The sequence below is a fragment of the Phaethon aethereus genome (assembly GCF_964289735.1).
Source record: "Phaethon aethereus genome assembly, chromosome: 26".
NCBI classification, from domain to species: Eukaryota; Metazoa; Chordata; class Aves; order Phaethontiformes; family Phaethontidae; genus Phaethon; species Phaethon aethereus.
In genome coordinates this window covers 4,502,228-4,530,225 of record NC_138602.1, presented here as the reverse complement: position 1 = coordinate 4,530,225, position 27,998 = coordinate 4,502,228, and the positions used below count along the sequence as shown (strand labels likewise).

General features: G+C 43.1%; 1 protein-coding gene across 1 annotated transcript in view; it reads right to left on the bottom strand.

The window, feature by feature from the left end:
- Positions 1 to 27,998, bottom strand: part of CRTC1 (CREB regulated transcription coactivator 1) — a gene marked incomplete at both ends in the record, with an annotated part of 42,958 nt that overhangs the window by 14,369 nt on the left and 591 nt on the right. Inside the window, 6 exons of the mRNA XM_082010918.1 lie at positions 280 to 365; positions 1,992 to 2,086; positions 3,133 to 3,186; positions 3,998 to 4,131; positions 7,038 to 7,085; positions 8,641 to 8,757. Coding sequence (XP_081867044.1) covers positions 280 to 365; positions 1,992 to 2,086; positions 3,133 to 3,186; positions 3,998 to 4,131; positions 7,038 to 7,085; positions 8,641 to 8,757 — 534 coding nt within the window. The remainder of the gene's footprint in view (positions 1 to 279; positions 366 to 1,991; positions 2,087 to 3,132; positions 3,187 to 3,997; positions 4,132 to 7,037; positions 7,086 to 8,640; positions 8,758 to 27,998) is intronic.

Sequence of the window (27,998 nt, the reverse complement as noted above, 5' to 3'; positions counted from 1 at the left end):
CTCTGCGAAGCTCTTAGAAGAGATTTGTTAGCTTTGTTGCTTTATTGGCCCGAAAAGGCTCAAATTTAAAGAGCTTCTCCTGATATAATCAAACGTGCAGGCACGCAATCATATAAAGTGCCTTTCTTGACCTAACATTTGGTGATTTGTTGCTAAATATAGCATTTCATCTCCAATCTCTGCAAGTAGTTTCTTTTGGTTGACAATATTTAGAGCATTACTTTACCTAAATATGCTTAGAAAATAAAATCCCTACACTTTGAAATGTGAAATTCCTACCTTTTTAGTGTCCCATCCTTGCTTAGAGAGGGTTTTGTCTGCCTCAGAGGTGGCTTCCTCCATTCCAGGGACAGTCAGTAATAACACTAAAAAATGAGAACAAAAGGAACCATATTGCAATATTAAGCTTCTCTGTAAGAAATTTTCAGATTGGAAGTTTAACCATGTGAAAACTCTTAAGTAACCTATTATCAACTGATACGAAACAGTGGCACCCTACTGTTATGAGATGAAAATTTTTAAGAAAATGAACACCAGAAGAGGCTAAAATTGTATTTAATTAGCAAGGAGACATTATCAGCTTAAAAAAACCCAAACGAATAATAGTTTAAAGAATTCTGGCCTCCCATTTAGTCTGCTTCGATCTAGAAGGAAGAGCGTACCTCGAGACCTAGAGTTTCCCACCTTTTGCGTTTTGCGCAAGTGGTGTGTACCTGTTCCATCTAACCGGTGGGTAACGGGACGATTCCAGGGGAGAAAAATCTGGAGCATCTCCCCTGGGATAGAGAAACGCTCTATAGCTGTTACTTAAGCACCTTTGTTTGTTCAAAGCACTCAACTGTTTCATCATGCTAATAGCAAGGTGACAAAGGAACATCAAAAGCAAGCCCAGAGAGATGTAGCAACAGAAACCTTTCACGCGGATGCTTATAAATCCGTATTTATGCAACACTCTTTATCATTATTTGATGTTTTACAGCTGTAGAAGTATAGGGAAGAGCTGCAGTAGAGCGCATAAGCATCCGAGCGTTGCGCGTTCACCTATCTCTGGGTGGTTGTTTAAGGATTAGGTTTCTCTACAGAGGTTGAAGAGCTTTTAATGCATTTCTTGAACCGACAGCAGGATCAAGGGCCAGCAGAGGGCACCAGAATTGTTAGTGCCGGAGGGCTGCGCTGCTCCAGTTTGTAATTAGAAATGTTATCAGAGAATATTGTTTGTAAGCATTGCCCCTGAGGGTACGTTCACTGGTGATCTCAATCCCATAAATAAAAATTAGATGAAGTCTTGCTACTTTACAAATTTCTATCACTGACCATGAAATGCCTCTAATCTCTGCACTTGTCTAGGAGTTACTACAAACTGCAAACCTCTAGTACCGCTGAGAGCAGTCTAACCACGAGTCCCACAAGCCCAGATTACTCTTCCCCATCGGGCAAGGTCTTAGAATCACAGAATATGGGGTTTAGAAAAATGTTCTATCTTAGCTTCGTAAAAATCTTTTCTGGATTTTAGTACCCAGAAGAGTAAACGTGGTCCTTTGTTCCAATTCCCGTGCAACTAAATCTGGATGAAGTGTTATGCATATGTGTCTACAACTACCTGAAAGGGGGTTGTGGTGAGGTGGGTGTCGGTCTCTTCTCTCAACTAACTAGTGATAGGACGCGAGGAAATGTTGTGCCAGGGGAGGTTTAGATTGGATATTAGGAAAAATTTCTTCACCGAGAGGGTGGTCAGGCATTGGCACAGGCTGCCCAGGGAGGTGGTGGAGTCACCAGTGCTGGAAGTGTTCAAAAAACGCGTGGATGTGGCACTTCAGGACACGGTTTAGGGGACACGGTGGCACTGGATTAATGGTTGGACTCGATGATCTTGAAGGTCCTTTCCAACCTTAGTGGTTCTGTGAAACAGCTGGACACCAACACACGTGCATATAATCTGAAGTACAATGCTCTGAATGTTACAAATATTGTTACTGGTTTTCTCTGTTTACCTCTTTTCTGCTGCATGTCCTGTGACCCTCCTGAAAAGGATTCTTGCTGAGCTGGAGTCATAGTACTCTGGTGCAAGGCAGAATCGGAATTTGTCCTGAAAAAGGCAAAAAAAATATTTTTTTATTGTCAGTTTCTCTAAATAAAAGAATGCTTAATCTCAGATAAATGTAACCAACTCAGTAAAACCTGAATACTCTGCATTAAAAAACCAAAACCTATATACGGCGTGTAGCAGGCACAATTACCTTGTGAAAGAATCAATTTGCAGAACAAATTTGAAGAGCAACTGTTTCAATAATGGGATTGAGAGGAATACAGGATAAATTGGTTGCCGTAGTTAGAAAATAAATTTGATACGCTTTGTTAAGATTATGCACGATCAAATAATGCAATTTTTAAGTGGAAAGCTGCTTATACATACTTTGGTTATACTAGTCTTTGAAAAGAAAGGGAGGTGGTGGAGTCGCCATCTCTGGAAGTGTTTAAAAAACGTGTGGATGTGGCGCTTCAGGACATGGTTTAGGGGACATGGTGGCGCTGGATTAATGGTTGGACTTGATGATCTTGAAGGTCCTTTCCAACCTTAGAGATTCTGTGATTCTGCGATCCCTGTTCCATAGGGAGGGAAAATGCCTGGTTCAGGATGCAAGGATGTTGTGGAACCTCCACGGTCAACACATCCCTCACGATGAACCGTCCTTCGCTTGCGCATGCGGGCCACCACCGAGGCAACTCGGCACCTCCAAGGTCAGGAGCACGAGCGGTAGGAACAGGCAACTCGGCGCTCCTTTCCGCTCGAACGCTTGCGAGGGCAGACTAGCCCAGCTTCTGCGCAGCGAGAAACATCCCAGTCTCTTACAACTCAACAGTTTTGGGGTATGCCTGGCAAGATTTACCCTTAAATAGATCACGTCAGCTGGCACACTTTAAGTTTAAAAGCAAGTGATCTAAAAGAATCAGCGTTAACGGAAGAAAATAAAAAAAAAAAAATCAATTTCTAAACTCAGGAAATCACGGCAATTCAGATGACCAGCTGCTGTGGGGAACAACAAAGGCCTTTGTTGCAGGTAGTATGAAATTCCTGTAGGATCAGAGAACGCAGCCCAAATACTCACACACACATACGACTGCGCTACTAACCTTCTCCAGCTCGTGTCTGATGGAGGGGACAGATACACAGTGCCATACGGACAGCTGTCCACGTGATTCCATCCGTTAAGGGGAAGAACACCACTTTCTCACGTAAGTAGGAGGCCTATTCAAAATCTTTTCCTACGGAATAATTCCAATTACCCTGTCAGAACCGCTAAGCCCACACGATGAAAGGCAAGCAGGCGCCCTATGGGGAACATACTGACTTTAAAAGGACGCTCAAAACAAGGTATTATCTGGATTGCTGTAATGTTTGAGCAACAGGACAACCATCCTCCTTGTCCCGAAGCATCTCACCCTTCCCTGAGAAGCCATCGTCTCCCCACTCTCCCACTCACACAGCCCCTTTAGCCCCACCAAGCCAGCCTGACGGCAGCACATTTTAAGCCAGTCAGAAATAATAAGCTAATTCATTTTCACAAACGGCAAGAAGAAATAGTGCCTGGCAAATGCTAAACCGATGAATCAACTTGTAATAAAACGCACAATGAACTGCAAAGGATTATTCTGGTTTGGATTTACTCAGTTCTGAAGGGAAACTCAGTTTCACCAAGACTGCCTTGCCTTTTTTTCCGGCAAAGCATCTCAATCCCTCTCAGCTTCATGTGTATCATTATCCCCACTGAGAGCTGAGGAAACAGAGAAAGGTAAATGCTTACTTGACGGAATAGTAGGTATTTATAGACTAGATCACAGTTCAGGAAAAGCAGATGACATTCACCGCACAGAGACGGGAAGCAACTCTGCTGCCAGGTGAGGAGGGGAGGAAATAGGGAACTGTAAAAGCTGAAAACTCTGTTATTGCTGCAACGGTAGGTGCTCGCCGCCAGCTCGTGAACCAAAGGATATTTGCCTTCCATGTTTATCCACAGAGAGAGGGCGTCGATGCGGGGAGCCGAGACGGTTTCTGTCACGATACACTCTGTCCACCAGACCGTGATGCCGAGTCGTTCTGCTTGTGTCCAATCCTGATGACTGAAACGGAGTCTGAGAGAGACACATGAAGTTATACGCGGGAAGATACGTGCGGGAGCCGTCTGCCCGGAACCTACTCGTGTTGTATGCAAGGCTGCGTTATTCTAAGGCATAAAACTCAAACCAAGATACGGACAAGCGTAATCACGTACGTTTTTCCTCCAACAACATTTTCACTCTAGCCATGGAAAGCAATTACCACGGCTATCTCTTCCAGACAGAGACGAGAGACACGCGGAGGCAGACCATGCTAGACCTGCCCTCTCACACGCTGCTCCCCAACCTCTGCGTCTCTAAAATACCGTGAGCGAGCGTGGCAGGGAGCCTACTGGCAGCTGCTGTTGACATTCCCTCGGTGTAGCATGCAGCATGCATCCAGAAGGAACATGCTGACAACCAGAGCTTAAACTACAAGGGCAGGAGATGCAGGAAGAAGATGCACAGTGAGCCTGACATTCCCCGGAACACGCCACGTTCTCTCAAAACTTCCTTTCACCCCTCCTTTCAGCATAATTATTTTAAGGGGACACTGATAGAATTAAAAGAAAAAGCAAAGCAGTTTCCTTCCTCCTCTGTCTAGAAAAAGTTACAGCATCCAATATTTTTAAAGTGATTTTCATTGCATCCAGGTTGCGCAGTGAACCTAGGTGGGTCGATTCCGCTTCGCATCTTATAGGCACCGAGATCTTGAGAGCATTTACTTGTCAGCAGCTGATTTCAGAGAAGAGGATGGCAGAGAAAAGACGGGGAAGATAAATTCCCAGGCTAAACTGGAAAACTTCTCCCACATTTTCACAAGGGCCCTTCCCGGTGTATACCTGCGGGGGGGGGGAAAAGGAAGTACCGAATGGTCAACCTCTACTCATACTTCAACAGCAATATATGGGTCTCGGGGGGAAAAAAAAGTTACACAGTCTTCCACTCCTTGCCAATGTGAACAGCTTTGCCGAGTCCCTCAACACCATCTGTTTGGAAATCCAAAATTTCCTCCTCCATTCAGGTGCAGCACGTGGCAAATGCACTGTCCTGTCTGCCAAGCCATGAAACCATCTGGCTTTCACGTTAATCTTTTTTTTTTTCCTCTTTTTAAAGTGTCCAGCTTTGGTTGTTTAAATTATTATTTCTAAAATGTTTTACATTTATTTTTAAACGTTTTGTTTGTAATAACTTTTTAAAGAGTCTTTCTCCTATTTTAAACTCTTCTATTTGGCAAGTATTAGTCGCCTCTCCCTCTACGCACGCACAACCTGCGTTAATATGAAGGGATGCAAAGTGGCCATGGTGTTTATTTTCTCGTTTCAGGGCCAACACTTTACACGCAGCAGAATATTGCTTAAGTCAACATGGGATTAGCAGGAGAGCACAGTGACTTTTTACTGTACTCTCAGCCATTAAGCTCATCGTGTTTTGCTGCAGCTCCCTAGCAAGTATGACTTTCTCGCATGAAGACTTAGAAATCTCAAGTCATAGCATCTCAATTTTAAGTAATTTAAATTAAAACATGTTGGTTTAATCTCTGCTGCAAACACTAAACAACGATCTAGCTCTACCTAACCGGCACCGCACACAACTGGGAACATTCCTAATTCCAAAAGAACAATAAAAGGTCTCAAACTCTTCCTTGTACTGTTGTTACAGGAATTCTACCCCAAAAGGCAGCAAAATTTGCAAATACATGTGTGCTTGGAAGGTCAACAGGAAAAGCAGTTTCCTGTGCCAATGGTCTCAACCACAATGTTACTAAAAGAGGAGAAGCCAGTTCGAAGCATACAGAACGCAGACCTCACCTGAATTTAAAAGGAAGCCAATGCATGTGAGTATACAGACAAAAAGTTGAACACAAAAATAGTTATTTCTTAAGTTTTCCCTTTTTTCGTCACAATTTCCATATGAAAACATAACAAAACTCTAATTTGAGCGCAACAGTGGCACAAATAAACATGGAACATGCCCTGTAACAGGGCTACAATTTACAGAGCGAGGAAATTTTGGGCAATGCTGTTCTCTGGCTTTCCAGGAACAAAGATCCCAAGTGAATCCCTAACTTGCTTAGGGAAATCAGAAAAGATGCCAAACACTTGAGAAAATGGGTAGCACCTCCAACAGGTCGGGTTTCTTTCCGCAACCATCCCAAGAAACTTACTGTGGACCCACCTCCAGGCGACGCACCTTCATTAAAATTCCCATCCCTGCAGGGCACGCGATACCTAACCACAGTAAGCAGCTGCGATTAAAAAAAATTAACAGATCTGAGCATCGATTTGATTTGGAAAATGAAGAACTAGAACTGTTTCACTTCCCTGAAAAACATTCAAGGATTTGAAATCAGAACCAAAACTCCACAAAACATTAAAAAAAAAAAAAAAGGCTGAATACAGACAGGAAGGAAAAAGCTCAGTGCTCTGAAGCAACAGTGTCCCTTTAAGATTTATCAAGACGTTGACTTAAGAAATAAGAACGAGCAAGGTGGACGAGGGGGAAAGAGAGGAGTTGCTGCTGACAGTTTACGTTTCGGTGGCTCCTGGTGACAAGCAGCGTTGGGGTAACCATTCTGCCTTTCCCGAGGGAGTTTAACATGCAGGCTAAGTGCACATGCTCAGAGACCGCTTAAATCACAGGCCAAGACAGTGCCAAAGAAACCACCGTCTGCATCAAACGAATCCCCCGTAAATCATAAGTAATCACAGGACAGACCACAGCAAGTCCAGGGCGTCCGTACAGGAATTATACAAACTGGGATGCATGGCAAAACCTGTATTTATGTGACAGACCGTAACTCCTTCGGAGCTGGGACGGTGAATCAAATAAATACTGTGCATACCAGAAAAAGTGTAACGTGTGCTAAAATACGTATCTACCTGGGCAAACAGCACACCAGTCCTAAATACGTATTTGCACAAACCTAAATACTTGTTTACCAAAGAGACAGGAACTGCTCCAAAGGCTTCTGCCAGAGCTCCGTTGTGCTGTAAATGCAAAGAACCAAGATTCTCAGACACCAACGCTCTCACCGGGCAGGCTTCGCCCTGATCGGCACATCGTGCAAGTACCTTTTGGCAATTTCATCGTATGGTAGCTTCAAATCGAAAAACCTGGAAAGCATTCATCACCGATACAAACACATGGGTTTATTTTGTTGCTTGTCGCTGTTATCTGTAACAGCGTCAACTTTGGACTTTTGCGCGTGTGAAAAAATACATAAAAACCTGGAGTTTAAGGACAATTTGTTTCCGTATCCTCCTCATTCATAAATTTTTTAATACTCGCTTTCAAGCACTCTGTGACTTTCAGGACTAAAAGAGTCTTTGTAATAACCGTCAGTAACGGCCGTCAAGCCCAAAAATACTGAAATACTATTGCTTAAAAAGAACAGTTAACTATGAACCTCCTTAACACGAAGCTAAAGACAAAATCTTGAAGAGACCAGACGCTTGTGCAGTAACACTAAGGACTTCGTAACATTACAAACCTCTGCACTGTATTCCCTAAAGGCAACCAGATTAAAATAGACGTTTGCTTCTCCGCTCGCACAAGATCCAAGCTTTTAACCTCCACAGTATTTCAAAACGCATAGTTAGAGGACATCATCAATAGTTTCTCTGTATTTATTAAGCCAGCCTTCATCAGAAAACCACAGACTGCAAAATTTAATTCTTACCACATCCTTGCGAGAGAAAATGTAAACACTACTACTCAAAAAAAGGAAATCTAATGCAGAAATTTTATATTTTCAGCACCCGAAATCAACTAACTATAGAAATCAGGAGTCCCAAACGTATCCACCGCCTAATCCTACTCCCTGTACAACATCTTCTGTCCAAACACGCTCACTAACAGCAAAACACTCACATAAAACACCGATTTTCTGTTTATACTGCATTACCTCTGGAGTCACAACAGCAGGGGAAAAAAGCGCCAGTACATCCCTACATTTATTTTTCAGCCGGCCCAAAGAAAAGCGACTATTCTGATACCATTTTGTGCCCGATTCCCCCTTCTCCTCTCCTAAAACCCATACATTACTCCCAAGGAACACACACGGCCACAGGGCACCTTCTTCCACACCCCCATCTCCCAGTGCTTTCCACAGCCCCTTGCATTATCTGCTTCCACTTCTGTTCTGAGTCTACAGTATCTTCGCAGGAGATTTCTTTATGAAGTTGGTACTGAATTAATAATTAAAAAAAAACCCCAAAAAACAGACCCCACCACCATGAATATTCATTCACTGACAAAGAAATTGCATTGCCTCTGCCTATGCTTGACACAAAAGCATCGTGACCAGGGACAGGAGAACTAATATCTAATACTATATACATGCAATACAAAAATATCCACACATCCCATACACAGCTATATTCCATTCCAAAAGAGCAAAAAAATTTAAAACAGCATGATATGCCGAGGCCACGGTGCTACGTTCTGAACCAGCAGCTACTTCACGGTCTCCCGTGAGGAAAAAAATAGCATCCAGGCACAGCATTAGTCAACAAAAAGAACCACACACCCTATTAAACTCACCTGGAAGGGCAGATCCATGGCACTGTTTCCAATCTGATTCACATTTGGCAGTGACCCACCGTAGTACTGGCCACGACTCTGTCCCAGCTGCAAATATTGGGTTTTCTGCAGCTGTAACTACAAGAAAAGGAGGAAGAAAGCGTAAGGGCAACTCGTTTATTTTTCAACTGTTTTAATGAACTCAACTCGCCACCACGTCCGTTATCACCGGGAATGGATACCATCTATAAACAGCGTGATTTCAACTTCTGCGAGTGGATGTCAACCTTCTCCACAAAGCACGGTTGGCAAACTGCCACGTTAGGTCTTGTGTGATAGCGTAACGTGATGGAAGAAAAACCAACGTAATAGTCGGCGGTCGTACTCCATTTCCAACAACCACCCACCTGAATAACCACAAATAACAAATAACCACGTGAAACCGCATGGTTCCTATGTCACCTGCTGCTCTGAAAAACCGGGACGTAGAAACCCGGGTCAGTCTGATTGTGACTCTAATGTTCACACGTGTGATACACACATAAGAAAGTCCTCTTAATTTAGTATATTGAGTACACCGTTTAACCAAACATTCCACCTTTTAGCTCTCTAGGTAACAGAGATGATGTAGCTTTCCACCAACGGGTATTCTTCTTTCTTGCACCAGGAAAAGCTCTGCAGGAAGGGCAGAGACACAGGTTTTCAAAGAAAACTCAACCAACCCAAGAAAAAAAACCAGCAAAGAATTCGTTACTGAAAATAAATGTGACGAAGTTTCAATAAATGCTAGGTATCCCTCGAGTTTTGAATGACACCTCTCTACTACAACACCCTAGTACACTCTCCTGTAGTTGTATACATTTCTGGGCTACAAAAAAGTGTTCAAGAGAAAGTTGTTTCTTTCCTATTCAAACATGAACTTATAAATACTTTCATTGTCACTTCTTTCAGAAGACTATACCGTCTCAACAGCTCATTAATAAGAGCTACAAATTTTGATTAATCTTTTGTTAGCAACCTTTCTCAGATTTTTAGTGTAGTAGTACCAATATTTAAAATAATTTCTCATTCAATTCTGTAATACTCCTCACTCAACACATCTAGAGTTAATACCGCGCCGCCACCAAAGCCCTATTTCACACTGATAAAGCAGAATTTGCGATCATCTGAACACAACAATCCTGCTCCCAGGGATGCATCTTCCAAGGACTCAAGAAACTACAATTAAAGTAGCAAAGAAATGAGCTTACATAAGTTCCCTCCCCTCCCACTGTGGAGGAGTACGTGTTTTATAATATATGTTGTTCCTCACTAGATGTCAACTGGCTGGTTTTGCACTCTGAAACGCATGAACGTTCCTAGATTGGTAGCAAAGAATTGTTTAAAGACTAAATGTTCAGATCTTGGACCGGATGCAGGTTGGTTGCTAAGGTACTGTAGCGCGTACATCAACAAACCTGGTTTAGTTTCATTCAAGCAAATCCGACAGCCTTCACCTCGCAATGCCAGAATTTTGAAGACCAAAGTTTGGAAAAGTACTAGAAAGCACGGCATCCCCCAAACTGGATGTTTACAGGGTTTTTTTTTATTTTCCGCTTTCTTCAAGCAAAGGAAATGGCAGGATGGAAACCAGTGGCCCTGCCTCTACGGCTTTACCACAAAGGCCCTGGGGTTGAGTGAAGATGTTTCTAGCAAAGGGAAGGAAGAGCAAGCACCTTCCGTGCTGACGACGTGTTCTACGCAGAGTCCTCTGATACAACGGTAATAACACGAGCCGGGATGCTGGGCGGTGTTGACAGTGAAGACAGCACGCTGCACACTGATAGCACCAAGATAGGACAGAGAGGAAAGGGACCAGGCTGCTTATATCATGCCAACACTGCGGGGGATATATATATTAAAATAGCTCCTGAATGGAGGCGAAGAAAACAAGATCACCCCAAGGAAAACAGTACGTGCATTCTTCCGCCTTTAAAACTATCCCTAGGAAAGCAACTCAAATATCCTTTATTCACAGGATTTCTCCTAGAAGCCACCAATTTCCAAATATACAGACAGCCAAAATCTTTTATGTTTTAGCTGAGGGACCGAATTAATCCAAAAGGTACGAGACGGCTCACAGAGACGAAAGCTCTCAGTGGAACGGGCGCTCTCAAAAGCTGAGCTGTTTGGGGTAGGGTACCAGTCACAAAGTGGCCGATGGGTTTTTTCTTAACAAAAGGGCCGATAAATCCCCTCAACCCAAAGAGTTATAAAATATTCAGAGTGTGCCATATCAAACGGTTCAGAAAGACCCCACCTAAAAAGCAGGCAAGCCCTCCCCGCCTCGTCTTTGCGATCTTTTGACACGCAATGACAATCCAGCGCGCTCAAGCAGTACGTGAAATTAGAGGGACGCTCCACGCCGGTACCGCTTCATGAGTCGCAGCCCCTCTAACTCAGAGCTGCGGCTCACCAAAAGCACAACAGCAGAACTAGCTGTGCTTTTCGCCCGGCCCGTACATATGTTTTTGTCGTTAAAAAAAAGGCTCGCTTGGGATTTGTGCCAAACGTGGAAGTAACTATGTCAACAGGTGTTGGTTTCTTTTAAAAGAACCTACTATAAGGCACGCAGGGAGGGAGGGCTGCTTGATGTTTTTGTAATGTTTTGGCCTTCCCCAGTATATACCTACCTCAAGGCATAACGGAACGGGGAGGTCACGACCATTTGTCTTTCCACTGCAGTTAAAACGTGGAAATGAGGAAACACAAGAGATTGAGAACGACGGCGGTTCTCGAAAACCAGCTTGGTAAACGGCTTTGCGGTCTCATGAATTTTAGTAACGTTACCTTCGATAAACACTTTTGGAGGTCCGTGCCAAAAATGAGAAAACCGATTGCTTGTCATGGCTTTCGTATTTCACGTGGATTCACGTTGGATCTGTATTTGTTCCTCTCTTCAGCCTCCTGCTTTTTAGCTGAGTGGCCCCCAGACTACACGGTTTATTGGAGACCATCAACAACTGCCACTTGCAATCTAGGAAGATCAAGCGTAAGCAGAGCAGGCCAGCTTGCGGAGCGCCTCGAATCTCTTTTTAACTGGTAAGAAAGCAATTTTTAAAGACTGCGACGTTAGACCTTACTGTCGTTCCAACAGGAGATCTCAAGCAAAATCAGCTCAAGTTTTCCAACGCCGAGGAGCGGCGAACAAACCCGCAAATTTCACCGTCGTGCCTGGAGGTAACTCAGGAGTCTGGAGTCTCACTGAGGGGACCTGTGCGCAAAGAAAAGCGGCACCGAAAATGAAAACAGGCGTCAGTTGTGGCTAAAATGAACACCCCCTCTTTTTTCTGTCAAACTACCTTGTGAGGTGAATCAAGTATATTGCCCGATTTGGGGGTTGAGTGGGGTTTTACTTAAAAAAACCCCAAAACTTTTCTTAATAGAAAAATTCCGCTTACTCTTAAAATGTTAAAACTCTTCATCTCCCGGGGTTAGAATCAATTAGTGGCAACCTGCTTTCTATATGAATTTAGATAGTGAAGCATGATAACGAATTACTTAGTGCTCACCAGATATATTAATTTCTTGAACCACGAGACTCTACATTACAGCTTTTCCATCTATGTATTATGTGGCCAAGATAACAGCTCCTTGACAGTTGAAAATATTGTTAAATATTCCAGTTCTTTCCTGAGAAAGCTTTGGGTAAGGAAAAAGCTTTTGCTTCTTAAACCGTTTCATTTCTGCTTGGCATTCTTGTTCAGAAGAAACGTTTCCCAAACGACAGATCCTAAAGGAATCTGTAATTTTCCCTCTACCAGCCTTTCTCTTACGCTACTTAAAGGAAAAAAATGAAGATTTCAAGTTAAAATCCAATTTAAGAGTTAAAAATCAACTACTTCTGCACAAGCAGTTTTCTAGAATAGCAGAACAAGTTCCCCAAGTAAAAGGTCAACACGCTGTTGGTTCTCCAGATTTGAAATTACGTTAAAACCAATAAATTTCTGCAAAGGTACAAGAGTAACAACCTGCGAGGCAGTAGCAGCCTCTTTACAGCAAACAGGAAAGGAATCGTTACCTTTCCACGTAGTAATTAGGAATCTGCAAGCAATTACGTTCTTAGCTAACAGTTGAGTAACGTTCCATGATCTTACTCTGCTTAACGGAGCTGCGCACACAACTCTGGTAAGAAATCAAAAATATTAGATTTAATACAATGACTGACTTGTAACAATGGAACATTCTTCCAGATACTAGCTTTTATGTGAACCCATTTATATGAACTACCTCAATTTTTCCATTTAAATTGGGTTAAAGTTTGCTGGATATACAGCTGTGTTTGTAGGGAGAGATTCCAGTTATACAATCAAAAAAAAAAAAAAGAAAGAGTGAAACGTATCCCTAAAAGCATATTCAGTTTTCCTGCAGACTTTCTAAGTGTCGGAAATATGCAGATGGGAATCAAAGGGAGCATTTATTAAAATTCAACACTGCAACTTCTCTAAATTCTTCCCCCCCAAACTCTGGGCAAATTACAAACTTAGGGACAGAAGTCGACTGTAATCGAAGGGCAAATATGACACTGGAATTAAGTCAAGCAAAATCCATTTCTTTTAAAATGCCCTTTTGAATGCACAAAAATTCGATTCCCGTAAGCATAATGAAAGGGTGGAGTGTGTCCTTTTGATAAAAAACCCCTAAGATATCTGATGAATACAGGAAATAAGATTTCACGATAACTGCTCTTTTGCCGGTTTGCAGTTTCCATACCACGCTTTCTTATAAATTTTAGCTTTTCATTTTAGAAAGCTCCCTCTCTAGCATGTTGATGCTAATAAGCAGGAAAACAAGGGCAGATTAAAATTAGAAATGTATTATTACAGCTTAATTGGAAATTAAATTCTGTTTAAAGGATTAACTGGAAGTTTTAGAGACTGCATTATAGGTAAATCCCGTTGTTTAAATCAGTTCAAAGTTTCCCAGTTGGACACGTCTGAAATTTCTCAGGAAGACTTTCTCCTAAAGCAACCAGAGGCAGGACCTGCCACGGAAAAGAAAATAACATTTGCCTGGAGTTTTGAGAGCAGCTGTCATTGATTTGGCATCCTCAAGAATATGTCACTGCTATTTTCCGATCTCTCCCTAGGAATGAACTCACAGCCCAACTCTCGGCAGAACGCTCTGCCTCAATGAAAAGGCGCTTCTATCACTATTTTTGGCCTCTCTGCAGAAGAGCCAAAGGGAGACAGTAGAGCCCAAGTGCCCTTTCGTTCTCAGAACCGGACTTTTCACGTTAGGCAGGGCAGCGAGAGAGAGACCTTCCAGGTCAAGGAAGGCTGAGCGTCTCCCAAACTCCTGCTCTGGCTTCCTTCTCCAGCATGAAATTAAACGCGAAGTCAAACCAACCCTCAAGACAACTCAGCTACTCAGTGGGATCCCAGTGGAACTAGTTTCTTCAAAGGGAGGTTTCTTCCCATTCACAATCCTCATGTTGATAAGAAAAGCAAATAGTGTCTCAAAAAGAAAGATAAATTAACACCAATTTAATGATTCACAGTTATTGCATTTAGACTCAGTGGCAATATAGCCACTAGCTAAAAATCACCTAATTACCCATCTATAACTATTAAATTTAAAAAGTCCTTTACCTTTGTGTCCAAGTTGCCAAAAACTATCCAACAATTAACCAACTGCTCTGACCACCAAAGGAGTTTGGCTCCTCCTTTCCCCTCAAACTAACCCTTTTCTGTTAATATTCTAAAGTTTGTATTAGCCTTTGAATTTTAAAAACTCTGTACTTGCTACCCCACCAATTTCTAAAATTAATATATATCAAAATAACTGCTCATTTACTGAAACCACCCTCCATGAAAGCTGTCTAGAATTTATTTAGTTAAATGAGGAAGGATTCACAATAAAAGAGAATCTTGGTAAGCCAAGGAAAAGAAAATTTAAATGTTAGCCACAATTAATTTTAACAGGTACTCAGCTGCCAGTCCCTCTCCACACCAACAGACGCAGACGCAATCTCATTAAAGCCAAGAACCTACAAATACTATCAATAATGAGAAGACACAGAAAGTTAGTAGCAGAAAAAAGTTTCACGAGCAACGGAGGCTGTAGTTTTATACCACAGCCAAGCAGATCACACCGCGGAGAACCCAGTCCCCGTGCTCTGGCTGCCTTTTCTTTCCCAGGAAAGCTGTATCACCTTGCCTTCTCCTTGCACCAGAACTCTCACGACCTGAAAGAAACCGGGTTTAAAGAAGCTGAACTAACAGAAAAGCTTTGTGGGTTAGCTTGGTTTCTCTTAACTTGCTCACCCCACAACCAGATGAGGTTTTGGTAGCAGAAGGGAAACAAGAGAGAGCAGCGGGAGCCAACAAAAGGAGGATTTCTTCCAATATCCAGCTACCAGACTAACTCAGCTTGTACGGTCCAATTTCAGGTTAAGTTTCGGGGCTGCCTACTGAAGAGAGCTGATGTCTGGGCAAACCTCATCTCCAGGAGCTGGGAGATATTAGAGAATGGGTCAAACGACAAGAGAACGGGGTCTTGAGTTACAGCAACCCATCAATTCTGTCTTCCCGCCGCCACCGAAGCTCCTCGGGACGCTACGTGAGCAATTAAGGCCTTTTTCAGAGCCAGTTGATAATTTTCAGATTACGCAACATAAAATATTGGAGGTCTGTCAAAATTACCAACTCAGTACTACTTCTCCCGGAGTCAACCGCACCCGGGCTGTGAGAGTAGAAAGCAATTTAAAAACTGAAGACCTGCTATTGGGTTCCACCTCCGCCCCGGAGTACGACGTGTATCAAATCGGACATTCAAAGCACCAACTTCTTCTAGTTTACTGCTTGCACCTTAGTCGTCCTCTGAGAAAATGAGAATAATCACACCAGAAGACACAGATGAAGTTGTTTTTAACTCCTCGACTCCTTAACGGTGTAAGGGCACGGAGCACTTCCCCGGGGGTTACTTATCCTACCAGCAATCCGAAGTGTGACCGGTGCTCTCTAAGGCCCAGAGCTATACCCTGAACAACGGGGATAAATCCGGATATTTAGCAGCCTCCCAGTAAGCCACCATTACCTATTTTTGTGCTGAAAGAGGCAGGGCGCTCAGTCTCACCAGTGGAGGGGGGAATATATGATAAATTAAAGGCGATCATATTGCTCAGGCAGAAGGAGATGAATGAAGACTGGAAAGTCCTTTAGAACGTTTGGCTTTTTCATCTATATAATGCTTTTGTAGTTTGAGTACAACCGATAAGTTAATACTGACCGTTTTTATAGCGCTATCATTGCAAATAATTAAAAAGACTTCCATTATTTAGATGTTACAGCTTAAAACCCACCTACGCACGTTATCTAATAACTGAATAGGTGGTGAAGGAAGAGATGGATGTCTTGCAATTTTAGCCCTTTAACTTTCCACGTAATTAAAAATTAGATGATGAAATCTAATAACATCAGTACCTTCCCTTTCATCTGAGCACGCACCCGCAGAAGTGCGTATATGGTAGAAGTCCCAAGTACGTCCTGACTAAAATAAACGTTATGATGTAAACGCACTTCTTTTAAATTGTCTTTCAGAGCACCTAATGCTACTCTGCCCAATAGAAGAGAAAGAGGTGCAGCACCAGGAAACTACAGCTCAAGTTCTGTTATCAAAGACACCGATTCTCTAGAAAATGGCTTGACCACAGAGCTAGATAAAAAATATCTAGAATTACACAGAAGGATGCAGTCTGCTATCAGCCCCTCAAAGCTAACGCATGCTGTAACGTAAAAAGGGAACTCTGAAAACTGCATTCCTTTAAAAATCAGAACACATTTAAATGTGCCTGCTGCAAAGCGAGTGACACTGTCCTCCTATTTCTGCATAACCAACCATTGATGGCGACGACGAAAAGCCAACACGGCACGGTGAGTAACGCTAGACGAGAAAAAGCGGAGCTAGCTTCTTCACGCTCTTCCTGGCTAATGGAGACAGGCTACACAGGCTGATTTATCAAAGAGAAAGAGAAGAGACTCCCTTGCATTTCTCTCTCTCGTTCGGGCTGTCACAGTCAGGAAGAAACGCCACCGAGCCAGATTTCTAAAGTAACTTATTTCCTGCAGGTTCAAGTACTGACCCAACAGCAGCAGCGGATCCAAGCGCACAGCTGGTCCTCCCAGGAAGCCTGGTAAAGGAAATGAAGTCTGAAGTGGAGAGGAAAGGTATAATCCGCAGTGATAGCAGCTGCTCTGTCTGGGTCACTCGGGATTTAAAACATTCCATCATCAGCTTCGTAACAAAACGTTTTGCAGTGTTTCGTCGGTTTTTATTTTATTCTAGCATGGTTTTATTTCCATAGGAGTGAAGATTTTAACGCCGGCTAGAAGGAGACGAGCGCGGACAAGCCGAGCACAAGGTTCCCTCGTTGCCTCTGCCAACCGTCTCTGGTCTTCTAATGCCGTCAGCATCCTAGCGCAAGAGATACCGCGGAGGAAAGCTCTACCAAGCCAAACAGGAAGCCAAACGTCTACTACAAACTAAGTGAAAATTACCGCGAAAAAATCCAGACGTATGGTATGAACTGGATTTGAACCCAGGGTTTTAGAACTGCTACGTCATTGTTCACTCTTCCATAACTGTCATTTAAGTCACTTTCAAGTATTTCTTCCATTATCACATCGACATGTCAGGACACAAAGAAAAACTCCGCAGGCCAGCCAAACACAGTCGTTAAGAACAAAAATTCAAGAAAAGAAAAAAAAAAGCGCATTTTTGCTGCTTTTTTTTTTTGAGGGAAGGAATCTGTCGTAATCGGAATTGTTGCAAATTGGAATTTAGCAGCCACAAAAGAGCAACAGCTTTGTTTCTGCCACGCTAAAACACTTCGCAACCAACTCTTCACTCGTAGCAGAGCTGCAAACACAAGGGCAGCACTACACTTGATTTTCACCAGTGGATAGCTATAGCGCACTACCGGATATACTGTCCAAGGTTTGATGGGTTCCCCAGTGCACTAAAATACTCAAATTTTCTCAAAGACTTTGGAGATTAACAACAAAACAGAAGGTGACGTATTCAAGGACCAGAACCAAACGGATTCTGCTACAGCCTGTGGGCATCCCAGCTCACACGAACTCAGTTCGAGGGTCTGCACGGAGAGAGGGGGAAGCAGAATCCTCCCCCTCTACCCCACAGAGCCAGAGCTTGAAAGGAAAGAGGAGTTCTCCCCAGATGCCATGAAAAAATAAACTGGGAATCAGAAGAAGGGTTTTTCATCGTTAGAGTAATAAAATCTGCTAGTTAGAGGAAAGGGGATCGCAAGATAGCTAACTCGAGATTTTATAAGCCTGACTAAGCTTAGAGGTTACCTGATGCAGTTCCAGTTGCTGACCAGTAAAACCGTGAGGTCTCAAAGGGTGTTGCATCTACGAGAACACCCGTGCGCGTCCCCTGCAGCTGCAGAAAAGCCTCTCCAAAATTAAGGCAGTCCTGAATGATCCTGTGCTTTGAAAAGGAGAAAGGAGATGATGGAGTAAGTTCTCATCTCTAGTGGCCGGGACAAAGCTAGCCATTTGAGGAGGGTATGCGTAGCCGTGTATTTTTGGGACTGTCTAAAACCGCTTAACGTTTGCAGCTAGCACGCCCACGAAGCAAAGCACCGCACGGGCAAAGATCGCGTCCTCTCCGTTTCGAGGCGCAGCCGCTACCGTAGGTTCGTCCTCGTTGAAAAATGGTCTTGGCCACCAGGCTGATCCATGTAGCAGGAGCAGAGAACAGCAGAAAAAGCGCACCCGAAAAGATCGGACGCAGCCCTAGCCCACGCAGCCGAGGTGCAGAGCGTCACTACTATAAACCCACTTAAAATAAACTTCTCCCAACTGGTAACTGTAACACTGCTTTGCTAAAAGCATTATAGGCCAGTCAAATAAATTTCATTCATAAGAGCCGAGATATATATTGATCAGCAAAGCTTAAACAGGAATCATCTGAATCCCTGCCAAGTAGCGATCGCTGCACTTTTAGCACTCCAAGCGAGCCAATTATTACTCATGAGTTCATGATGTTTTCTTCACCTTCCTGTTGAAGAGATTATTTAAGACCTCAAATCGCTTAACTGGATTGTTTTGTCCTGTTATGAGTCATCTACAAATTCCAAGGCACCATTAGATTCTCCTTCAGGAGCTGCAACCAACTCCCCAGATTGCCTCAGCTATAAAATCGTGAGGAAACGGGGTTATAAAAATTACACGCGTACTCAGACCTCTACCCCCAGATGTCTTCTAGAATTCATGTGAAAGTGAAAAGGTCTCACCCCCTAACGCACACTTTTTTATTTATAAGCCACCCCAAATCTGCATTACACTCCAAATCAAAAATCCTTTTTCTCGTGAACCCAAAGAGAACAAACCAGAAAGTTTAACTTTTGGGGAGAAAGAGGGAGGGGAGAGGGAAGAAGGTAGTAGCATTTAATGCTGCAATTTTTTTTTTATTATTATTTATTTCTGTTTTACACCAGCAGAACTTTGAACAGCGGCACTTCTTAGTTGCATTTAGCTTTCTCCAAAAAAGTGGACTAATATGAACTGTTTGATTTTGGGGGGGTTTGAGGGCAATGAAGCGGTAAGAACACACCTTGCAGAATTTGAATAAGTAAATAAAGTAGTAATAATAATAATAAATAACAAAATTTAATACACAGGCTGTCACTCTGTGTTTAAAAACAGTTTGCTATTTCTGGTGAACAAAGGTTTACTGTTTAAAACTTAACAGTCACGACTGAGTAGCAAGTAAAAACAGGATACAGCACAACTAGAGACTTAAAATAGTGACTATTCTTCAGAGTTCTGCTCTATCACTGGGCAGAGAGCCAAGCTAAGCTACAATATGAACCAAACCTGATTTGCACCGCTTTTAAAAACAAACCAGCTCCCGTGTCAGTTCTGCAAATGCCACCTTTCTTTTCTGAAAGGGTTTCAAAAAGAGAGAGGCACGTATGTCGCTGATAATTCAACACAACACAGAGAGGACTCATACTTGAAACTCATTGATTATTATTTGACAGCAAAAAGAATTACTTGCCTGCCTGATACATTTAAATCTGTATTTGCCTCCCTGATATTTAAATCTAGCGTGACACTCTCAAAATCTGTTTATTTTCGTGATCATTATTAGCTAACAATGTACTTTTAAAGAAAATACTCATTCTGAGCAGGCCTACGTATCTGTTTGCTGGTTGATGGACAACACTTCAGAGAACAACAGAGAATGAGTGTCCAGGCTAAAAAAAAAAACCCCATTCCTAAACCATCCCCATCCCTCCTATTGAAACGTCTCGGAAAAGATGAAATAAAAGCAGAGATGCCCTCATTAAGCAAGATAAAAATAGCTTTTACGTTCCATTTTTTATTTTTAGCTAAAGAATGAAAATTCAGTTATGTAACCCTACAAGTTTCATAAATTCGGAGACGAGCAGGGCGTGTTTGCGCTCTTTGGAGTTCAGTAGCGGTCGGAGAGCGCCCAGCTCGGCGCTGACAGTAGCCACAAGCACAGCTGGTTCAGTTAAAAACCTACTGGTCCAGAATAAATGCGCGATTCAGCTGCTGCTGGGGCTCGCCTTGGTTCACACGCAGAGAAAGCCGTGAACCTTTCGCAGCATGTTCTTCCCTCCAACAATTCCTGCTGCTGCAGCTCAACCTTCAGCCCTCCTGTTACAGCTCCAGAAACTGTTCATAGCTCTTAAGATGAGGCATCAGACAATTCTCCAGGTATTAAAAATATCTGCCATCGGAGTCAAAATTCTTCGAATGCAAACGGCCAGTACAATGTAATCATTTCGCTGCACAAGAGAAAAATCTAATTACAATGAGAAGGTCAATAAGACATTTGAATCTGCGTAGGCTGGTGGAAACTTATGCGATATTTAAGATATTGTTTTTGCTTTTTCCCTCACCAGTGGAGAAATGCCACAGAGGTAGAGAGGGGGAACAGGGTCTCGTGGAACTAAAAGACTGGAACAAGGACAATCCTTGTCCACTGCGTGCACAGACAGAACAAGGAGAAATCCCGTAATACTGCTCCAGTAATTGGTGGCTGCTGAATATTATCATCTACATAAGACTTTGCAAGGAAAGAAGGTGGTGAAAAGTCAGTATATTAAATAATCACTGTCTTCCCTCTTGCCGCTGAGGTTGGTTTTTTCCCCTTAATGCAGCTTACGGATGTTGAACCACCACTTAAGGACTCCAGAGCTAGAAAAACCTTCTGCACGGCTTCACATGGCTAGAAGATGTTAGTTCTACAACAGGTCTAAAGAGGCACCAACGTACAGAAAGGCAGGTCACAAATAACTGATACGCTTTCCAAGCTGAGAACTATCCCCATCTGCCTGAAAATACAGATATTTTGGAAAATCAACTCTAATCCCCTCCCCTTGGGGACCTCAGCCATCCAAGGAAAATAATACTAACATAAATAGTAATAGCTGGGTATCAAAATTAATTGAAAATTCATCTAACAGAACTGCAGCCTACCATTAACACATCTTACTACTATGTAGTGATAAGTAACCGCACTAAAAAACACAAGCGAGTAGCCCAGCAGGGATATCACAGAGGATATTTTCCCAGTCATCAAGAAAAGTGATAGACCAAGCAGGCAAGAAAGTAAAATACACATTGAGAAAATCTGCCTGTAAAATACAGACAAGGATCATGAAGTGCTGTAGAATTATTACTGAAGCCTAAAGCCAGAACACATCATTTAATTCTCCTCTACTTCATTATTTAAGACCCGCTTTTTGTGGGTGTGTGTTGTTGTTGTTTTATTGCAAAGGATTGTTCTGGTACAAGGGGAAGAATTTTCAGTTCCCAAGAAATAATTTGCAAAAGAAGACTATTATCAACACTCAGTTACAACTTTATAATTTATAAAGTACCAATGAGATCATACAAAAACATGCCTGGTTGACAAATAGGCACTTTTGCAACGCTCATTTGGCTCAACAAGTACCAATGGAGATCTCGACAGAAGTCTTATTCCGGAGTATCACTTAACACAGCACTAAACATGCTATGTAAATCATTTAAATGAAAGTAAATATTAACTCCTACGCACTATCAGATACACCGACCTCAGCTAATAAAGACTCACAGGTTTGGCTACCACCTCAAGTTTACACCAAAGCCTTTGGGACCACATTTGTTTATCGAAACGCAAGTAGTTTAGACCAAAGGAAAAAAAGGGAAGCAGCACCGAGGTCGCAACCTGTCGCCGTCATAAAATGAACACTGCTGCAAGCTTATGTTCACAAAAAAATCTACCACATTTCGACACTTTGCTTGTTTTCACCCACTTATTCCAATCCTGTCGGCTACCATATACCCTCCGCTACAAAGCAACAGCTACGCCAGCACATCTACAAAAACACCGGGGTAAAATTCCAGCCATCGCAACCAGAAACATTATTTTAAAAAAGAAAAGCTTTTTTTAATTATTATTTCTTTAAGACACGGTATTACATCTGCTGAAAAGGGCCCAGAAGTATACTCGAGTTTCAGATCCTACATTAGATACAAAAATTTTTGATGCCAGCATGGAACGTACCATTAGAGACTGATCGATGCTGTCGGGGAGATTGACAAAATTGCGATAACGCAGCCCAAGAAAACTCTCCTTTGCAATTAGAGATAGATAAGAGAAACCAGAGACCAGTACTTAGCCTTCAAGACATTTTGTTTAAATCCCTATCAATCATTTTTGGAAAGATGTCTACTTTTTGCCAAATTTTAATTTAGTATTTTATGACCACTACATAATTTCTAGACGCTTTCATAAGCGTCTAGAAATACTCGGTAATTTCTTACAGAACAACTTACACATCTCGTCAGAGCAGGAAACCGTCTGGGCTAAAGCTCACCTCAAAGAAACCCCAAACTCATCGGTTCAACATGGTCAACCCCGATGCAACCCACGGCACGGCCATGCCGGAGCTCGCGCTAACACAGCGCTGGGCAGCCGCAGGCGTGGCAGAATACACGAGCTTAAACCGTGCACGATGCTGCTGCTGCCTCAGCAAAGAATCGGGGTCTTGATCTTGATAAGGTACAGTAAATGCTTCATAAATAAAATCAATGACGTCGATAAATTGCTAATAAAACTGAAAAGGAATGGTTAGTGCTACAAGTAGGGCTTTGATGAACAGCAGATTAAAATAAATGTCGTTTATAAATCAGCACAGGTAATCCAAGATTGTTAGAAAAATAAAAACGTCATTTACATGATTAAAAAAAAAAATCGAATAAAAAGTCATCTAACGTAACTACAGTTAAGAATTGTTTTCAACACCGCGTCCTTACACAATCACATTATGGGCTTTCCAGGGCTTAGGGGTTTCCCCCTTCCTTTTTTTTTTTTGGTGCTATGTAAAGAACAGCTCTTTCCTGTTTCATCTAACAGGTACCGAGGGGAGTTTGTGCATAGGCCACATGGCTACTAAAATAACTTTTCAGTACAACATATTCTTGAAAAATCCTTTAAGGAACGATTCCTGTTGTACCATTTTGTGGTCTAATGCTTTACTTACACAGAGAACGTGCATTTATCTCTGCCCTTCTACCGATGCCACCACATAATTCAGATTAACACTGCGTCAACTCCTCCTGTTGACTGATGTTTTTGCCGCGTCTGTAACTTCTACAGGAGGTTTGTAGCTCCTATATTCACAACTGTAACTCAAAGTCATCAAAAGTACATACTTCAGTTTGTAAATACAAGACCAAGAAAACCAGTACCTAGACCTAAAGCTTTTCAGGATCTTAACTACAGGCAAAGCTCGCCTCTGCGAGAACGCCTTTGCAGCTCGGTAATTCATTTTGAGGGAAAACCCCAAATCACCCTCAGAGTTGGAAGAGCTGACTGTACATAACCTTGCGAACGTATTCTCTTACTAAATGAGTAGCTTCTATAAATGCAAATTACTGCAAATGCCCTCCACCGCTGAAGCTAAAGAAAACTTTGAAACGCAGCACACTGAGCTGAGTTCCACATGTTCATCCGGCGAATTACAATTAATACACTGAAACAGAGCAGTTGTACAATCACAGCTTCCCGTGTGTGCAGACCCTTCGTAGCTTTGCTATTTCATTAAATCAGACTTGGCCACCACACGGAAAAAGACTTTGTCCGAGAGCCGAAGCGAGCGGCTGTAACGCAGAGTAACGATGGAACAGTAACAAAAAAAGTCATTGTCTCCTTAAAAAAAAAAAAAACCCAAACCACACACACAACGAAAACCTGACTGGGTTTACCAGAAGAAACATTACGCTGCCGACTGAAGTATGCGAGTTCTCCAGCATGGCATATCAGAAGCCGACTCGCCTGTTTACCTTGGACAGCTCAGACGAGTTCAGGGAAGCCGAGAGTTGCACAAGAACAGAGATTCTTTGTGCCCCGGCGGGTAGCTCACCTCTGCGTTTTCACTCCCTTGATTTACAATAATTCTTTCAAAGAATTAACGGCACCGCACCATTTTTTCAGCACGTTCAAGGCAGTTACTCGCCCAGCCTGCGTTTGTCAAAAGAACGACGATGCCCGCAGCCGGTGGTACGGATGCTGCGACGGGGAGCGCGTATTCGGCGGTACGGAAACCAACTGACTCGGTTCTGTGTCTGGCTTCATCAGTGAAGTTAGAGGAAGATCACGGATGAAGGCTAACCGACCTGTTTCTTGGTCTGGAAGTGTGCAAATATAGGACCCAAACCCTGCATTTGGGAAGGGAACAAAGAACAAAAGCGCTGTCTAGAGTTTGAAAACTTAACATTTTGTTTTGAGAGAAACTCATAATACTATTAACTTGAATAAAACCGCTTCCAGGTGAAAGCATTAATCTCCATGCTTGGAGGGCTCAGTCCCGATTTCAATGCATTCCTTTAATATCTTTCAGACAATGCAAAAAATACTACTACATAGTCAGGAACTTTTTTTTTTTTTTTAATCGAATTATTTTAAAACATGCTGAAGACATTAGGAAACATTGCGACACTATCACCATCATTAGCGTTTCTCATTTTTAAAACCACAGATTAGCATTCCTGATTTAACTAAGCTTTTAAATACCGGTTCGCATACTATCTACATCAAACAGTGATCTGTGAATGTACAAAGAGACATTTTGATCTCTTCCACAGCCAGCAGGAAGAAGTAAATGAGTGACTGTAAGTACAAATTTTGTTACAGGGAAATGCGTGTCCCTGTATGTTTTAGACACACACAAATACAAACTATGGGGTTTTTACCTGCTTTTTATTTAATTTCACTTCAGTCAAATGGCCATTTATGGATAGCTATGCCATTATAATATATTTCACTTGAAAAAATTAAACTATAACAGGATCTTCACAGTAAAAATATTCAAGTTTAAAATATAAACACCAACTTCTTACTTCACATAGTTTTTAAGAACTCGAAACGCACGACAGGCACACAAAACTTTTGATAACGCCCAAAAAAACGCAAGCAAACCCTGTCACGGCACCATCGTACAGACTGACAAAGCACTTGTGAACACAGAAAATTCTGTGTCACCGCGGAATACAGGTTATTGCTGTAATAGTAATTATTATATCCTCCTTTGAGAAGCGCTGCTAGCGCACTGAGACACCTTCTGCAGGTTGCCTGCATGGGGGGCTTTTTATGCGGGAAAAGACTGTATAAGTAGTGCTGAAATTTCACAGAATGTTTCCAAACATCACCATTAACCTGGTTTTTCTCCCCCTTTTTCACTCCAGTAACATCAACATCAGCACAGCTCTCCAGGCAGGTGGGGCTGGCAGACACCGCGCTGGCAGGTTTTGGAGTTAGGGACTGGAGGGGGGGGTGTCTTTTTTCCAAAGGAACACTGCAAGGTCCGTAAGAGGGAGCTCAAACACAGCTCCGGCTGAAATCCCTCAAAACTATGTGACTTTAACAGTATATATTAAAAAAACAACCCTGGAAACCCAAGAATGTTTCCAACTGAAGAAGAATCATGCAGGTCACAAGCTACGCCCCAGTTTTCTTTAAAATCTCACATCCTCTAGCAGTTGAAGAGCCATGCGTTGAAGAGCTCATCACTAGCTGTGTTATCCTGCATGTTACTGTTTTGTTAATTAGAATTTTAAAGGGCAGCGACTCAACATACCTTGTGTGAGTAAATACACGCAACGCAGCAAGCGTCACTGGGCTGCACTACAACAGAAATTGAGAGTAGGCTCTGGTAAACAACCTGTCCTTAAAACACAATTTCATGCTGCTTCACATCAAAAAAGCAAAGGAGCAGAACCACAAAGAGCCAATGTCACACGGAAAAAAAACCTCCCCCTCTTCTCACCCACTTTCTTACTATGGGACTCGCACAAATCTCTGGATTACAAAGACGAAGGTCCCACTCACAAGACAATTAAGCAGCTCCAGTGCTTCTATCGGCCACCCACCTCCACGACTCTTCGCGAGGTCTGCGTCTCCCAGAAAAGCTAAAACGCATTCTTGAATTTGCCAGCTGAAAGACAGGGCTTTGTTGCTCCTGAGCTTAGGGGAACACTTTTGAAACCAAAGCGATTTATTTTTCAAAGGAATTCTTTTTTTCCAACTGAATGGTGAGCGCAATAGAGAAAGGAGGAGTTAATATCATGCTCTGTTCTGTGCTGGGCAAGAAAGATACATCATAACTTAAAAATCTCGGATGGACTGAACGGCATAAATAGGTGGAAGATTACCAAGTCAGAAAGCAAGCTCAGAAGCAGCGTGTGTACGCACAAGAAATGGTGGAACAGTAGTTCTCTGCCTCTGCTACGACCAGTAACTAACAATAAACCAGACAAGATGGTAAACAGTGCAAAAAGACAATTACTAATAATGAAAAGGCAACAGAAATTTTGGGCTGCTTCCACAAACTGAGTAACGCGTTTTCAAACTGACAGCAAAGAAGTGTCGGTTGCCAAATGAAAATGAGAGTAAACAGCAAAGTTGTGCTTAACCCCTTTTTGCTTTTATACTGCCTTTTAAACACGGATGAAATCATGGAATTTAGAAGAAAAAGTCTACAAAGGAGACATTTTACTCAGCTGTTTGGTCAGTGTTTCCATCACTTCAGTACCCAGAATCCTCAGAAAACTTATTCATCTTGGGTTCTTTTCTCAATACCAGGTTCTTGAAAATAAGATAGGTTTCCATCTGCAAAACCTGGGCTAGAAACACTCAGATTTAGGAGAAACTCGCTTAGGATTCTGACTTATCTTGCAGAAGGTGAATGCTAAACGTCAGAGTTAATTGAAGGACAACCTGTAATTGCAGACTTCAAGAACTCTCAAGAATACCCAGCTCTGGAGTGGCAGCCAAGGACTGACCATCGAAAGGCAAAACCCCGGGGTACTGAGCCACACAGGCATGACAGAGGTGCAAGAAACAAGGCGGCCCCAGCGACAGCCAACACCTCTGAACTGTCCTCACTCTGCTCTCAACTGACTCTACCAGCATCCTCTCCGAAACATCAACAAATAGTTGAGCGTGAAGAAAGCTGTGGCCTCACACCTTCCCAAGCAGGAGCTGACGGAAGCAGCACGCCTCGCTTTTACATCTGACCAGCAGCAGCACCAATTCGAAACCAACATTCACCCTATCCTGACAGAGAGGAATAAAAGGCAACGTTTTACTGCGAATCCAACTGTACGTTCTCTTGTTTCCACTCCTGCAAAGGTTCAGCCACAAACAAAATCATGGATTTTCTTTGAGCAGTTAAAAGAAAAACGAAAACGTTGACACAAGCAGGTGAGACAAGAACCATACAGAAAAGCTCTGACATCCCTGTACCTAAACCAGAAAGGCAGCTGATGTTCGGAAGGCGCATTCGTTATGCCCTTAATTTCTGCCGCTGGGCTTTGCAGAGACACCGGGAGCCGGGGCAGGTGCGGAAGGGCGGCAGTTTGCACCTACAACCGGAGTGTAACAGGAACAACACCCGCGACAGCGAGCCCGGCAGCTCCCGCCGCAGCGGGGAACGCTGGGCTCTGCCTGCCGGCGGCGGGAGCGGGCCCGGCGCGGCCGCGGGAGCAGCGGACGCTCCGCAGGGCCCCGAGGGAAGCGCTTCTCGGGCGGGCGGGGGCAAGGCTGGGACCCCCCGCCCCGATCGCGGCCTGTCCCGCGGTGAGGAACCGGGGACGCCCCCTCAGACCCGGGCCTGTTCCTGGGCGAGGAACCGGAGAGCCCCCGCAAGACCGCGGTGAAGGAACCGCGGAACCCCCTCCCAGACCCGGGGCCTGTCCCGGGGTGGGGAGCTGGGGACCCCTCCCCTCAGACCCGGGACCCTCCTCAGACCCCGACCCAGCCGGGCCCGCTCCGGCGGAGACGTCAGGGGGCTGCGC